We start from the raw sequence: 16,373 nt of genomic DNA, 5'->3' as shown, positions 1-16,373 counted from the left end.
CACACACACACACACACACACACACACCATACTGCGCTTTTCACAACTCCTGTGGAAGCATCCCACACTCCTTGGAGGACTTTTCTTTCCTTCTTTCTTCCGCGTGATTTATTCTGGAGTTTTGAACGTTTTTAACTTCTCCTCTAATGTCTTCGGGGGAAAAAGCACCATCATACAACTAGTTGAGGTGAGTGTCTTGTTACAGTAATGTTGCTGCTGTTGAACGGAGCCATGAAGTCTTGTTTCTGCCGAGCAAATTATGTGGACCTCTAGTGGAAACCATTCTTTCTTACGTCTATGAGTATAAAATGCACTCATGTACGGCTTTGATTTAAGTTGCATTGCTGTGATTTGTCTCCTGTGAAGTAACTGTGTCATGTAAACAAACTGCGTTGTCTCATGGCAGTATTACTGAAGGGTCGCGGCAAGAAGTCATTATTTTTTCTTTCATGTAGGAATTCGTTATGTTGAAAGAGGAATCACGCCCGACAAAAATAACCCAAGATGTCAGCTGTGCATATGTGTTTGGATGCATTACCATCTCTCTCTGACATTTTCGCCACCGCAGATGGAAGGGCTTTGATTCGCAGCAGCCTGGGGTTACATCATGGTTCTGGGCCAAGCTGTCAACATGAGTTTGATGGACATTTCGAAGATCTTCTCGCTGCTGCAGCCCAAGGAGGAGGATGAGGACAACGAGCAGTGCCAGGCCTTGAACAACGCCGTGAGCAGCGACAACGTGACTCTGCTCTCCGAGCTTCTGCCTCAGGAGAGTTACAGGAGGTCTATCAATGCTCGAAGCGGGTGGGGGGTCCCAGTCACCCCCTTGCGCAGTGCTGCTGCTCTGGGACACCTGAGGTGTTTGGAGTTGTTGTTGGAGCACGGTGCAGAGGTGAGACACGGAGAGAGTTTTGATGTACAGCTTGCAGATGAGGATGGTGAGATGGATCTTTGATAGTCGGGGTGGAGGGGGGTTTAACCCATAAGAACCCAAACCCATTTATCCTTAAAGGAAAATGATAGGGGATATAGAACTAAGACTAACTGGACCACATGGAACACATAATGCCAAATGTTACATATATGTCACATTGGGCGTTTACGTATCAATGGTTTCCTCATTTGAAAATCAATCAACTTGGACTTTTTTAGCTTGGTAACACATTTCCACAACATGTATTAAAATGATTAACTTTTATGGTTAGATTGAATCAAAAGATCACTTAAAAAATGTCTTCTCCTTGGATGATCTTCAGTGCATCCTGAACACTGTATCATAAAGACATAATTAAATTACTTTGAGATAGGACCAAAATAGGATAGTTAAATATTGTTTGTTTGTGTTTTATTTACTGATATGTACGTTTTTCTTTCATAATTTCGTAATTCTTTCATAATTCATTTGACTAATAATTTCATCCATTTTACATTTATTTTGATTAAATAACATATTTGAATTAAGAATAATTGAACCAGCAAAATCAATTGAGCAGCTCATTCCTATTTTTGTTATTGTGACAAATACGTCACATTGGTTTTTCTGAGACAATTATAAGTTTAAAAGCCTGATGTGACATCTGTCACAACAATATTTTCACATCTTTTTAGACATACATTAGTTTGATAAACATGGTTAGAACATTTTAGATGTAATGTAGGACATGTTATCAAAGCATTAGAATTGGTAAATGTGTTGAAACTTACCTTTAGCAACAAAAACGAGCTTTTTGAAAAATGAGCTAGTTGTGCCAAATGTGCTGACCAGCCGGGCGGCCATTTTGGAAGTGATGTCATTGGTGCACAAATTAACTCACTGTCACATGACCTCACCAGGATGTTCCGTCTGTGTCACTCAGGGACTTCAAGAGTTAAAATCAAAGGGTACAACTGTAGAAGGAACTCTCCAGGGTATTGGATCAAACAGTGAGGTGTAATATGAAAGGCGTCCCTGGGAGTGACAAAGTAATTACACAACTCTGCAGTTCACCTCAGCTCTAAGCAACCTCAGAGCGTCTTTTTAGCTCTTTGTTTCGGTTTTCCATCCTCAAGGTTGTTTCCAGAAGCACCAGGCTGCTGTTTTCCGCTACATAAAGGCTCCAATAAACCCATTATTTACTACCTGACCGGTGCAAAACAGCAGATTGCCAATGTCAGGGATTAGAGAGGGATATAGTGGATCATTTAGCTGCTAATAAGCAGGATATTTCCCTCAGGAGTTGGTGGAGCTGGAAACAGTGTTAAAAGGAGAGTGAATATTGGATTTCAAGTCATTAGATGAATGAATAAATACAGATTGAGAGGTGAGAATATGTCAAATAATGCAGCTGTAATGATGCATATCGACGTTGTTGGATCACCAAATTTGTCGGGACCGCTTCCTACTGTTACAACATGTCGGTGCACCGCTGTGTTTTGAATCCAGATCGACAGCCTGGACGTGAAGGCACAGACGCCTCTGTTCACAGCTGTCAGTGGGAAACATCTGGACTGCGTGGTTGCCCTGCTGAAGGCCGGAGCCGATCCCAATGGCAGCCAGTACAACAACTCCTCCCCGGTGCTGACTGCAGCCCGCGAGGGCGACTTAGACGTGCTCCGAGAGCTGCTGCGCTTCGGAGCCGAGGTGGACGCCAAGCCCAAGGTCCCCGAGTGGGCCTCCAGTGCCACGGCCTGCAGAGGGCCCCTTTACATCTCAGCTGTTTATGGACACCTGGACTGCTTCAAACTGCTCCTTCTCCACGGGGCCAACCCCAACTACAACTGCACGGACGAGACGTTGCTGGCCAGGATAAAGCAGCCAAAGACGGTTCTGGAGGTGTGTCTGCGTTACGGCTGCGGGGTGGAGTACATCCAGCTGCTCATAGACTTTGGGGCAGACGTGTTTCTGCCCACGCTCATCATTGACAAGACTACGAAGCAGAACGAAGCTCTGATTCTGCTGCTCAAGGAGAGAGGTGAGACACCGGTCATGGTTTGGTTCAGTGTGCAAAAGTGTCAAAATGTTGATCCACCTTTTGTTTTGTCTGTTCCTGCTCCAGTTTGTCCCAAAACACTGATGTCGCAGACTCGGCTAGCAATCCGAGGACACCTCCCCTTGGCCAACAAAGAGCCTGCCATCGACTGTTTGGACGTTCCTCTGATCCTGAGGAACTATCTGAAGCACGAAACCTCTGAACACATATGATGCTCACCTCAGCATCAGAATATATGGCCAGTGACATTTCCTTTTTTTTAACCTAATTTCTGATGACTGGATAATTGATTTCTAGCTTTTCCGATAAGTACAATAGGTCGCTGTACTGTAGAGTGAGTGCTATAAATCCTTGTTTTTGTTATTTATATATTAAGATTGAAATGTGTGCCTACTGAATAGATATATAACTTCTGATTACATTATTATTTAGGCTCTACAAAGCTTATTGAAGTGTCTTTGTCAAAACACAGAAAGATGAACATCTTAAAGGACTCCATGTTGGACGCTCTGCCGTGTCCGTTCTCAGTGTAACACCGTGGTTGACCACTAGAGACCACAGTAATACTGCTTATTGCCCTGGTCCAAATTTGGTAATGCCCCTTTGCATCACCTTCAGCTCTGTTCTCCTCTGAGGTAACATTACACAATAAAAGATGTATACATCCAGACACACATGCACACAGACTTTCTGCATCAATGTCTAAGATCTTCCCTGAAAAACACTCTTTCGCAGCTGTGGACTTAAAAAACAGGAAGCAGAGAAGACATCTGCCCAAACGTCATCACAGCAGTTATTTGCAGGCTACAATTTGTGGTTATAAATGTTCCTTTTGTGAGTTGTGAAACGCCTCCTGGTACCGTTATTATCTTATGTTCGCATGCCCTTGAATCTTTCCTCTGTAGCACATCCAGGAGTTAATGCGTCAGCTGTTGGGAATGGGGACCTGCAAACAGGAAACGGTGTCACACAACAGGAAACCCAGCACAATGCCTCCGCTCACACATTTGACGCCTCGAACACGCAGTTCTGTAGAGGTTTTATTTTCAACAAAAGTACAGCTATATCAGATATGGATTTATTTTTACAGCGAAGTACAACATATTCCCAGTGCTTCTGATTACATCAAAACATAGAATGTACATACAGTTGACATCTCCACTCTCCCATTCACAGTTTCTGGATTGAATAGGCATTATTTTTCAGGTTTTTCATTTCTACAACAAATAATCAAACTCAAAAGGGCCAGCGAGAAAGAAAATGACAAATGTTTGCATATGGTGACAAAGGATATGGATACTGTGAGTACATTTCTCTGTGTGAGGCAAAAAATCCAGACCTTAAAACTAGATGGTAATATACAATGAATAGATTTCAAAACATGGAATGTCAGTCTTCTGTTTACCTTGTTGTCAGTGAACACCACGTCGACATATGGCTCATTGAAGACTCTTGTTTGTACCCTGACTATTCTGAAACAACACTGCGAGGAGTTCCGACTGAAGATGTCGCGATGCTAAATGTTGAGTGGCTCACGCACAGCCGGGACTAAAAGGAATTACATTAAATCTGAGCAGCCTCTGATGCGTCCCGCTGACAGTCTGCTAAGTTGGCTGTCTTGGTTTTATGACAGGAAACAGAAAAAAAGAAAAAAAGAAATCGTCCACACAGAAAGTTGTCCTCTAAGTTCTCGGCACAAGGTCAGAATGATAATTATATAATAAAAATAATGTATACATCCTTTTGAACAATGTGGCCAAAATGGTTCTATTTAATACTGCATTCAATAAATACAAGTGAGGAATTAATTTGTACTGTCAAGTCATTGCACTTTAAAGAATCATTTCTTAAGTAGAAACAAGAGCATGATATGAATTGCAATGAAGTACTGTATGTGTGTGTGTGTGTGTGTGCATCTTCAGGATTATGTCTATTTTTTAGCTCATCCCGAGAGGTTTCGCATTTATTCAGCTCTTCTGCTTGACTACAAATCTATACACAAACACCCATGATCAGTGCTAACTCCTATTTGGTTCACTGTCGTCATAGAAAAATGATACCCGTTTTTCCTCAGCGGTTAATGGAATTCCCCCCCCAAAAAATAACCAGCAGTTTGGACCATGACAGTGCAGATTGGAGTCAAAGAAAAGAGTAAATAAAGACTTCAGAATAAGTTTACAGTTTATAGGACCCAATACATCTGGGCAAAGAGAACATTAGTGCCTTTAATTTCACCCATCAACAGTTCAGTCTTTGATTCAGCATGTACCCCCCCCCCCCCTCTACCTAATAAATAAAAAACAGAAGCTACAACCTGTAATGTGTCGTGAGCAGGAGACAGGTGGACGGAGAAAAGAACTCCCCTTAGTGAGATGGCATGGGTTCACACATGAATGGTTCCGCGGTGGGGGGAAAAAAAGAAATCCCATTGGAAGTTAAATGAAACTAAACAATCTGTCAAGAGTTGTCTAAAGTCTCATGCAAAATATTGGATGCCACGAGCATGCATTTACCTGGTACTGAGGTCTACCGCACGCTAGAACTGGAACAACATTCGTCTCCAACGCAAAATACCAATATCCAAATATATGATCTGTTCTTTTTACACTATTTACAGTGTGTAGCTGACAAAGGTAAAATAGATGATTCTTCTTTTGATTCATAACTCACTGCTAATAATATACTTTGAAAAGTGAAACCTAACTAGACTAATGAAAAGCTGCTTTCCTACTATATATTCAAATGAAACCATCGTTCAGGATGTTAAACATAACAATTAAGGACTTCTAAGTAGTTTCTAAACGTCTGAAATTAGAATGAACCTCTTTTTGTGCAATAAAGTTACCGCCATGGACGTGTGGTGGAATATCATACGGTGTGTTTCAGTCAGACGGCACAGTATCTACTCATATGGAAAAGGCCTGACCTCTAAGTTTCTGTCCGAGTGGATTTCATGCACTGGGGAACGAGGAATTCCCATAGTGTATGTGTGAGAGAGAGAGAGGGAGAGAGAAATAGAGGGAGAGAGAGAGAGAGAGATGCAAGTCCCACACTGAAGGGAAAATACATGACTAATTCAAATCTGCCTGTGAAACTGAATAGATAATCACTAGTGGAATGCTGGAAGGCACTGTTAGATAGCATCTCTCTTCTCCGCAGCAGAACGGGCCAGCAAGTGCGCATGATGGTGTGTGTGTGTGTGTGTGTGTTTGGCTGCATGCTTGTGTCTGTCTGTTGGTTGGTTGGTGGCGTGGAGTATAGGGGAATGGGGGAGGTGGGGGGGGGGGGGGGGGGGTGTAGCACGGGACCTGAGGTTATCATGGCCTGGGAACCATATCTTTTTGCTGTGCCAGACCAGGGAATTATCTTCCAAAACAATCTCACTGGGAGCCTCATCTCTCTACAGACACCAGCAGCCAACTCACGCATTTCTCAACCGTCTTTACTGAAACAAAAACATAAATTACACAACATACAAAAGCAATTCTAAAGGTCTCTTTTTTTTCCCCTCTCCAATAGGTTATAAGGCCTATAAGCAGGCAAACAAATGACACAGAACGATATATAACTCTTTCATATCACGTTGTAGTGGATAGTGAAGATATATAATGATATATCACATTGCACACGTTGTCATACTGTATTATGTACTGTCCATCAGGTGATATAATTCAACACAAAATGTACTTCTGTATCCGAGGTCAAAATATGATCACAAACCGTGGACTCGCGTGTCACTTTACATTCCCGCTGTAGAAAAGAACAGACCCTTCATGGTGTGTGTGTGGACTGTGTTTCGGATCCTCTCGTTCCTAACACCTCTCTGTCAGTAGCATATGGCGGGGCTCTCGCCCACAGCAGCTTCGGCGACATTGTTGATTAAACACAACAATCTGATCGGGCCACAGTCCCGTGTAAATCACTTAACAGTGCCGAGCTCACTGCCAGAACATGGAATCGGATCTGGAGAAACAAAACGGGGGAGGAGTGCCAAGATTTGAAGCTGCAGCCTTTAGAGATGCATGAATCTGTCAGAGGACACCTGCATGCTACAGATTATTAAATTCACCTTTCCGCCTCCCTACGGTGTTGGCTCACTCTTCCGCAGTGTACGTCCTTTCAGTGCTGACTCACAACCAACCGCTACGGTTGTCCTGTTCATTCATACGTACGTATTTGTTTTTGACCATTTCCCCTTGTGCTGGTTAAAGGGCCTGTTCCAAAATTCTCACACTGCGGCGCGTTAGCGTCGGTCCTACTTAAAACGGGAGGAGGGAGCGCTCCTCGGACTGAATGTGTGCTGTGCTTTTTACAGTGTGAGCAACACCAAAAAAAAGAAAGAATGAAGCCAAACGAAAGCTTTCTTTTGACAGCTGACGTGAAAAAAAAAGAGATACTAGTTTAGACCTTGGCCAATGCTTCAACTTCACTTTTAGACCTCTCGGTGGATTTCCGGAGGTCGGCTGTTCTCTTTCCAAACACCCAGTGAGCTGCCAGCACAGTGCTACAGGGGTGGTCTCTGGGGAGAGTGGGGAGGGTGGAGGGGTGTGTGTGTGTGTGGGGGGGGGGGGGGGGGGGCTCTGACACAAGGCAGGTGGACCGCAGCCTGCCTATCTCCTGCTCCCAGCTGTTTCATCTGAGCGGCAAAAGCTCTCCTCGCCGACAATCGTCGGCATGAACGGTTATGAATACCCTGTCAAAAGTGGTTGGTGAAAGGATGCAAAACATTCTATTGATGTTCCAACTATTGATTTGTTCCCTGACCCATCATATCACGGCCAATGGCAGGTTTCCAAAAGAGTGAAGCTCTCCCTCTGAGAGCCGGTGACTCACGCGGGCTGAGCAGGTGGGTAGAGAGATAGAGAGGACAAGGGATGGATGGGGAGAGCGAGGGAGACACCGTAAAACGTCAGACTTGGTGAGGAGAGAGAGGGGGGGGGGCTACTGTATGCTAGCAGCTAGAGAGAGGAACAATGGAGCGTTGAGAGTGAGGAGGAGATCCAGCGGAGACGGCCTGGCTGGTCTGCGATCAGTGGAAGAATGGATCTAACTCGGAGACGATGCCGACGGCCGAGCTTCACGGGTCCCTTCCGACGCCGCGGGGGCCCGGTCGCATTATTCACTCTCGCACTCGGAGGAATGCAACAAGCAATCTCACATAGCGGCGCGGCGAGGTCGACACACTCACACCACTAGGAATGCCCCGTCCATGGCCTCGTGTTTTTCTCCAGACGATGGACTGAAAATGGATCGATGTGACAACCTAAACAACTCTGGGACATTCAGATGACGTGAAGATGCAGAATCCGGGGGGGGGGGGTGGGGGAAGAGTTCATGACAGGCGACTCAGCTGGAGAAGCGTGATAACTAAGAACGTTACTGACGTATATGAATTGTAATGTTTTGTCATTTTTCTCAACGTTTTAAATCCAAGTCTTCAGTCCTCTTGCTGCTTCCAGTCACACGCTATATTAACAATGGTCCATAATTTCAAAAGTCTCTTGTGTGTGTGTGTGTGTGTGTGTGTGTGTGTGTGTGTGTTTTTTCCGCATTTTTCTTCATCATGGGACATGATCATCCAGTGTTTAGTGCTTCTAAGAAAAATAGCTGGTCCTTCAGAAGAGTCTGTGTGTCTCTATTTCTTAAATGGAGCTAATCTACTAAAATTATGCCAGAAAGGAGCCTGGCCTCTTTTGGATTGACTGAATTCAAAAACCTCTCCTTGTGCCATGTCCTCCGTTACCTCATACTGCCCCGCACTTAGGGGGTCCTGGGGGGGCGGGTATGAGGGGGGCGTGCACCTGTTTACACCTGAGAAGGCAGCAGGTGCAAAAAAAGAGCAAGAAGGGGAGGGGGGGGGGGGGGGAGAGGGACAAGGAGGCGGCGCAGGGCACAAAGCGAGAGAAGAAGGAAGGAGGTGGATAGCAAAACAGGAGACATCGTCAGTAAATGTATCTTGAACAGACACAAAAACACAACACCGAGTCATGCTTCCATAGAAAAACAGGCACGTGGACGTACAAAATGAGCCTGGGGGTGGTAACATTCCTGCATATTAAACCTACGATATGATAACAGTGTGATCATATGGTGACGGCTGAATTGGGACACGGGTGGAATTCAGCTCGAGCAATGACACAAGGGAGACTGAAGATGCTATTCAACCAAAGTCTGTCGCAGACAAACAGGAGAACCGACAGATTACACCGCACACAGTGATGGAAAGCAGGCGTTTGGGACGAGAGACATTGTTCGTCCACGCTTGTTGACAGCACCTTCGTTTGAATAGCACCCTCGACACTTTGAGAACACAAGAGCGGCACGAATAGAGCCAACAGAGAAAGCTTGTTAATATGCATTTAACTGCAGCCTACGATGTCGACTAGCTACGGTCTACAAGCATCACAGCTAGGCTAGTGCAATTAGAAATTAGGTACAATCAATATTTGGAGATGAAATAGTCAAAAGTTGCCATGGCAATCTTTGGGAGAAATGGAAAAGATGAGGAACAGTGTCTTTTGTTAGGGAGGGGGGGCGGTGGGGGGGGGAGTTAGCAGTTCGAAGGGTTTGATCTATTTGTGTTCAGAGGAACCTGTTTTTAATCTTGGACAGTCAAGACAATGCTTGTAAACAGATCGGACTGTGGCTGCGTGCTCCAATGTGCCAACGTTAATCACAACGCCTCCCAATGCTGCTCAGCAGTTGCCATGGCATCTTATTGTGCTAGCTCTAAGGAGAACTCTAATGCATATACCTTTATCATTCTCAAACCATGTCCATACAACATGGCCCTCTTTCTCAAGATGAAATCTATAAATGAATCTGAAATTCAAGAGAGTACTTCACCTTGTGCCAGCCATGTACACATACAGCACTTAGAAACACACAACATTTACTTCTGACAGACATCTACGGGGATCCTAACGTCAAGAGAGAACATTGCAGCAAAAGGGTGGGGGGGGCGGGGGGGGGGGTCATTGGTTAATTAATACCTTAATGGATGGTCATGCTTATTGTGGTACTGGCAATAGCAAGAACATCAGTAATGGTAAATGTACAAACATCTAGCCTGGCACTAAAATGGCTAAATCTTAAAGGGTGATACCGACAGTTTTGGACATGTGGGTCCTCTGTCTGATGCTTTGCGGGGAATTAGCATCTTGAATAACTTGCTTGACATGTTTTTCTGTTACTGAGATAGCCAGCGGCTGTTGGAGCGTTACCGTATTTTGACATATCTGGCTTTAAAACAGAAGTTGTTCAAATCACCAAATAAGTCAAAAGAACACGATCACCCCGATGTCTCTCCGGACTTCAAGGTGTCGTATTGCTCCTTTGTGCTCCTTTGTCCTTGTTCTATAAAATAAAATAAATCAACTATAAAAACACACCAGAAGTCAGATTTAAGAGCTGTTTGTCGAGGGTGTGGCTTGAAAAGATCTGGATGTAAATGGAAGCGATAAGCTCCAACAACCACTCTAACTCAGTAACAGAACAAATGCAAACACTTGGAATTTTGTTGGAGACCAGCGTGACACAGGACCCACATGTCAACCAACGCCGCTATCGCCCTTTAAACTCAATACGTCATGCAAACAGCCCTCTGTCTTTTCATTGATGCTTAACTGCTGCTTCACAACTCATAATCAATTGAACCTCGCGTACGGGCCGACAAGACGTTTAACTCAAAGGACGTGTAAATTGAAAGTAATACAACGAGAAGAACATGAATCGACGTGACTCTTTCTAGCTTACGTAGCACACAGATAGTCTAGGTCCATTCATAAACAAAGTAGGCGTGTTTAAAAAAAAAGAAAAAAAGGTGTAGAAAGTAGAAAAAGTAAAAAAGAGAGCAGGTTAAGGAGTAAAGAGTAAACAGCGATGAGAAGACAGAGCACACCAGCGAGGAAAAGAAAAAGGGAAATCACCTGATATCTTCTTGTTGCCTCACCTTTCTGTTTGGTCACCTTTCTCACCGTCATGGCCGCCTGGCGCTTCTGGTACTCAGAGATCTCGAAACCTGAACAAACAAAGAAAGTCACCCTGTAGCGCGCTGCAGCACATACAACACGCAGCGCCAATGTCCACTGTGAATGAGAGCAAAAGCTTTCCAAACAGGGAGGTACAGAGGGATGCGTGACTAACCGATTTTCTCATCCTCCTGCACCATCTTCCTCTCCTCGTGGAAGGCCCTGAGCCAGCGGATCTTCTCCTCCGGCTTCTTGGCCAGGAAGATGTGGATCTCCTCGCTGTCTTTGTTGCACAATTTGAAGGCGTTCTTCACGCTGACGTTGAAGTCGTCGTCGCGCCCGTCAATGGCGTCCCGCACATCGTAGCGGTCCATGTCGATGCGGCCCTTATAGTACAGGATGTCCCGGCGTATCAGATCCTGGGGAAGAAGAGGAGGAGGAGGAGGAGGAGGAGGAGCGGTCTGTTAATGCGCATATGTGTGTGTGTGCGCGCGCTGAACCTTAAGAGGTGTCAACAAGCATCCTTCACTCGGTGTCCGGAGAGAGTCTGCTGACTTGTGCGACCCTTCCCATCTGCTGCCCAGACATACAAACACATTGCAGAGTGCCAGATCACAAATGGTAGAAAAGTAGTATTTCAACGTTGGCGAGTACACGCAGTAAAATCTCATGTACAAGCACGCTGCGATAAATCCCATCTTTGTGAAGCGTATGCCGGCCAGTTTCTGATGACAGCTTGTGTCAGACAGGTGTGATTTTGCTGTATTTGACTGTGAGGCTGCAGCCAATGATTCATTTCATTGCTGATATTCTTCTCAATTAATCCCGTAGTCAGAAAATATCCAAGAATATCTCAATTTACAATCCAAACATTAAACTGGTGGACAGTACTAGAGTACTACAGAGTGCCTCAGTGAAGTACAGATAAACACCAGAGTATGACACTCACCTTGTGACTAAAATTAGTGGGTATCTAGTTTCTTCTTAACCCATAAAATATTAAAAAAACAATAAATATTCTGTACTCCATGACAGGGTAGCATCCAGCAGTTATTTTCATCATTAATCTCTGATTTATTGTTCAGTAATTGATTCATTTTTGGTCAAAAACATGTCAGAAAATAGTGAAAAAATGCAAAAATCCAACCACAATTTTGTTGACATCTCCAAATATCTCATCACAGTTTTCTTAAACTGGTGACGTCTTCTCACCAAAAGACCAAAATCCAATGACCTTCAGTAACTATCACGTAGGACAAACAAAGAAGCAAATCCTAATGGTCCACCCCTACAGCAGATCATCAACCATAAGTAACCTTGACCTTTAGTACTTTGCTGGAATAAGACGTCCCCATAAAAAACACATCCTCATCTTGACCGTTGCCTTCGGGACCAAATTACCAGCAGCCACACTATAAGGTCAAGGAAGGTAAAAAAAATAAACAAGAACAGGAATCTTTTAATAAGCGCGCCCGAGACAAATCTGCATCCGTGTGCTGATAAGGAAGAGATGAGCGGAAAAGATGGAAGGCTACATGCAACGTGTTACTTAAACCCCCCCCGAGGGCTGAAGTCACACATGTTGTACCGAGGACGTGTGGAACAAAGACTAAAATCTATAATTCAGTTCTTTATTTAGTGGACCAGAACCGCTAACACGCATGGGGATCTGCAGAAATTCAGAGTTCATTTCGGGTGTCAGAGATGTTCGCCAGTGATCGGAGTGAGTCGGTGGAGGTTAAGACACTATATCTGTATGTCTTTGTTAGTTCCCTTTGTGTGTGCGTGTGTTTGTCCGTGTAATGGTGAAAGTATTGCTCCGCTGTGTGTACACGTGCGTGTTGATGATGCAGCTCTCCAGCCTCCGTGTGTTTGTCCGCCTGCATTCGTGTCTGTGTCTCCGTGTGTGCATGTGTTGTTGGGTCTAGTCGAGCGTGAACATCTGTCTGACAGGAGAGCGCAGCCTCGGTGCATTAGAGCCCAAACTACCACCGCTCCATTTTGTGAAAGGTGCCGAGGATTTGATCGCACCTTCGCCGAGGGCGGGTGCGTCTCGTAGCGCGTTACGTAATCTATTCGCTGGCTCGCGAGTGCGGCTGAGGAAGTCGCGTGGTCTTCAAGCGTCTCCGTCACCAGCTGAGGGTGTGTTTTAGCTTTTCAGCTTGTTTTCAGCAATTAGGGTCTTCAAAAGAAATAAAGGAAGGAAGTGAACAAAGAGAAAGAGAGAGAGAGAGAGAGAGAGAGAGAGAGAGAGCCTACCTTCTTACAGAGAACCAGCTGGTGATCAAAGAGGAAGAAGACTCGCTGCTGGCTGCGTCCATAGGGCTGATAGATCCATGACAACTCCCCAGTGTAGATGAGCTCCGAGCTCCTGTCCAAGATATCGTCGCCCTAGATACAAAGACACACACACACACACACACACACACACACACACACACACACACACACACACACACACACACACACACACACACACACACACACACACAATGTAGACATGAAAAAGACACTCATAGGCACAACCGTGCAGTATGATGCAACTGCCAAAAGATACAAGTTCCAGCATACAGTAAAGATCAGTTTACACATCATGGTTAGTGGCTCTCAGCATGGTGAGAATAGTTGTACAGTGTCTCCTGTGGCTCATAGCTAGCTCAATAGCTAGCTAGCTAAAACGTCACCGGGCCTAACATTACTAGTTAGGATGGCTCGGCAGAGAAGCTTTAGTAGTAGTCGTAAAATGTTTGTCTGTTTTTGCGGGGGATCGGGCCCAATGACAGGCATTAGATATATATATATATATATCGTAAATATATAGAAATAGTCGATCATCTTGCTGATTGTCTCTTTGTAGGGCTGCCCCATCTCAGTCGATTAGTTTCGTTTGGGTCTTAGTTGACTGAGATTTCTTTATTTAATATGCGTCTTTTTTGGTGTGCTGCTAAATTACTTATTTCCAAGAAACCTATGAGCACATAATGAGGTCATAGCAAGATTTTAAGAGTTGCTTGATTCTCTGTGAAGAATCTCAGTTTTACAGATCTCTTCGTTAAATCAAATAATCGATTCGTGTTAGTCGACTAAGAATTTGGTTATTCGAGGAAGGCTCTAGTCGTGTGCTAAAGTAGGTCATACAGATACATCAGTATTAATGTGAGACTGTTACATAACCACTTCAAAGTTCCTTGTGGTAACTTTCATTTTCTTTGAGCTCGAACTTGATTGTTTTGCTCAATCCATGTCTTAAAAGCGTAAGTTTAAAGTTAATACTGGATCACATTGGAGTTTAATGTTTTGGTGCAGCAGAATTAAACTTGATCTAGGTTTAGAGTGAAAAGTTAGGGTATCTCGGCCTCTGCTGCATCCTTTTGTTGTTTTCCCCATCGGTCTCTTACAAGTCTTTCAACTTTTTGAGAGCGCAATACTAAATTGCATTACATTTAAGGAATCCAAGGAGTGACTTTGGGAATTTTAGAAGTATATAAAAACAATAAATGAAGCTTAGCGGTGGTTCAGTCAGGAAGACTCTCTTCATGCTGCCTGCAAATCCCTCTGTCTCTTGCTCTCCAGCTTCTACTCCATCGACTGACTATGGGCATGTTAGTGCCATGGTTAGTACAGTACCCTAAACATGACTGCGTCACAAATCGCCTAATGGTCTAATCGCCAAAGACTTTACACAATTCTAACTTTTAAAAGTCACTCCCGATAAGCATAAATCATGTGAGATGTAAATTAGGTAAAAGTTCTTCCGTCCCTGGGCAATATCCGTGACTAAACAGATGGACTCAGCAGACTGGACCAGATTCTGCCAGTAAAAACAACATCAGATGCTTTGAAAGAGCTCCGCGGTAAACACACACACACACATACCTCCCAGTCCAGAACAGAGGCTTGCCACTGGGCGATCTTGTCGATGTTCTCCAGCCTCCTCTTCCTCTCGTTTATCTGCTGAGTGACGTTCCGCATTACTGCCAGTGCTGCTGCCACGTATCGATAATCACTACGGACACAGTGTATACATAAGTACTTCTGGGGTGTTAAAGGGTAAATTTATAGCTCTTGGAGTTTGGCCACCCATTAAAAAAACAAAGACATGTAATGTTGCAGCAGTGAACGATACAGAGTAGCCTATTAAAGGACTGGAGTTGTAAACTCAAGTAGCAGCAGTAAGTCCACCGGAACACAGTGAAAATAACATACTTCCATTTAATTCTAATCAGCCACTTTCTCTATCCACAGTTAACTCTGCCTGCGTCTATGCTAACTGAGCTGGATTTATCCCTCTGGCTTAGATATGCAACGGATCCAATCCTCACTTTGGAAGATAATGCCTGCTTGTGGGTGTGTGTGTGTGTGTGTGTGTTTGTGTGACAGAGAGCAGGCAGATTCTCTACAGCTCCAAACAGTCAAACACTGTGATCTGGCAGGCAGCGCTGGCACCTGTCCCTCTCTGGCTGAGAACGCGTGCTTTGTCAATGACCTGGAGCTGGCTGAGACACGCTGAATCACTCACTCGCGCCATTTTTTTTTTTTTCCTGTGGGTTTGCACGCATGAGTTTGCACATCTGGATGCTCTCGTATCTGCAAATGTTTACTGTGCTTCTGTGCGGCGCCTGCTGTGTGTGTGTGTGTGTTGGGAATGTTGACGCTCGTACGTATGCCAGCGAAAGCCCAAATTCATATTTAATCTGCAAGCTATTTATAGCCAGTAGTTCTGTGCAATGCTCCTATGGCCGTGTATTGAAATGAGGACGATGGGACATGATGATGAGCAGCAGTGTCGTCGTATACATTTTTGATGCAACTGAGATTCCTTGATGAAATGTCCCCCCCCCCCCCACACACACACACACACACACAACATTCACAGAAAGCTGGCAAAACAACATTTGTTTCAGTTCATGCATGGATAACCACCGCTTCAGTAGAACAAACCCAACACCTGCAACGGCTGCAAAGCAACACAATGCATCCGGAACACAATGATGCATCGGTAATGCCATCAAAGCATCAAAAAGCAACACGTTCAGATCCAGATTAAATGTGACTTTGGACAAAAGCGTACAGTACCTGTGCTCCTGCGCCGTGTATTTGAGAAGCTCAGCCAATTGGAGCGGATATTTGCAGATTTTCTGGACAGGGGTGAGCAAGAAGCCGTCTATGGCAATGTCAATCATTTGCTGGAGGAGGCGGCAGGCCTCGAAGAAGTGCTGGTACCTGCCGTCCCTCATCAGTTTGCTCAGCTCCATACAGGCATCCAAGTGGTTGTTACAGTATTCTGAGTAGATCCAAAAACCATCTTGCTGTAGATTAAAAAGAGCAGAGAGATACATGATGAGAGGGGGAAATATGAAACAAAATCCTCTTTTTAATAAAACATGCTGGGGAGAAGCGTGCCAACATGTGCGGAGGAGCAGCTCCGGTCGCT

The 16,373-nt window shown here is 44.6% G+C and overlaps 2 protein-coding genes across 4 annotated transcripts in view; one reads left to right on the top strand and one right to left on the bottom strand.

Moving 5' to 3' along the window:
• On the top strand, positions 1–5,095 carry LOC306702244 (ankyrin repeat and SOCS box protein 12-like). Of its 3 annotated transcripts, none has more exons than XM_079167809.1 (4): positions 1–187; positions 569–892; positions 2,423–2,951; positions 3,036–5,095. In XM_079167809.1, the coding sequence occupies exons 2-4, from the start codon at positions 608–610 to the stop codon at positions 3,179–3,181; spliced, it is 960 nt and encodes a 319-aa protein (XP_079023935.1). In that variant the 5' UTR covers positions 1–187; positions 569–607; the 3' UTR covers positions 3,182–5,095. The 3 variants fall into 3 exon arrangements, with proteins under 3 accessions (XP_079023935.1, XP_079023936.1, XP_079023937.1); XM_079167810.1 differs by having other exon boundaries at positions 456–892; XM_079167811.1 differs by lacking the exon at positions 1–187 and adding an exon at positions 219–318.
• A 256-nt stretch (positions 5,096–5,351) lies between these two features.
• LOC306702245 (rho guanine nucleotide exchange factor 9) overlaps positions 5,352–16,373 on the bottom strand; it is a 34,043-nt gene continuing 23,021 nt past the window's right edge. The window contains exons 5-10 of the mRNA XM_079167812.1: positions 16,016–16,248; positions 14,816–14,945; positions 13,199–13,330; positions 11,115–11,358; positions 10,921–10,989; positions 5,352–8,780 (exon numbers count right to left, since the gene is read on the bottom strand). Of these exons, the coding sequence (XP_079023938.1) occupies positions 8,605–8,780; positions 10,921–10,989; positions 11,115–11,358; positions 13,199–13,330; positions 14,816–14,945; positions 16,016–16,248 (984 nt within the window). The 3' untranslated portion in view covers positions 5,352–8,604. The remainder of the gene's footprint in view (positions 8,781–10,920; positions 10,990–11,114; positions 11,359–13,198; positions 13,331–14,815; positions 14,946–16,015; positions 16,249–16,373) is intronic.

This window comes from Pholis gunnellus (assembly GCF_910591455.1).
Source record: "Pholis gunnellus genome assembly, chromosome: 10".
Taxonomy (NCBI): Eukaryota; Metazoa; Chordata; class Actinopteri; order Perciformes; family Pholidae; genus Pholis; species Pholis gunnellus.
This window is presented reverse-complemented; position numbering and strand designations above follow the sequence as displayed.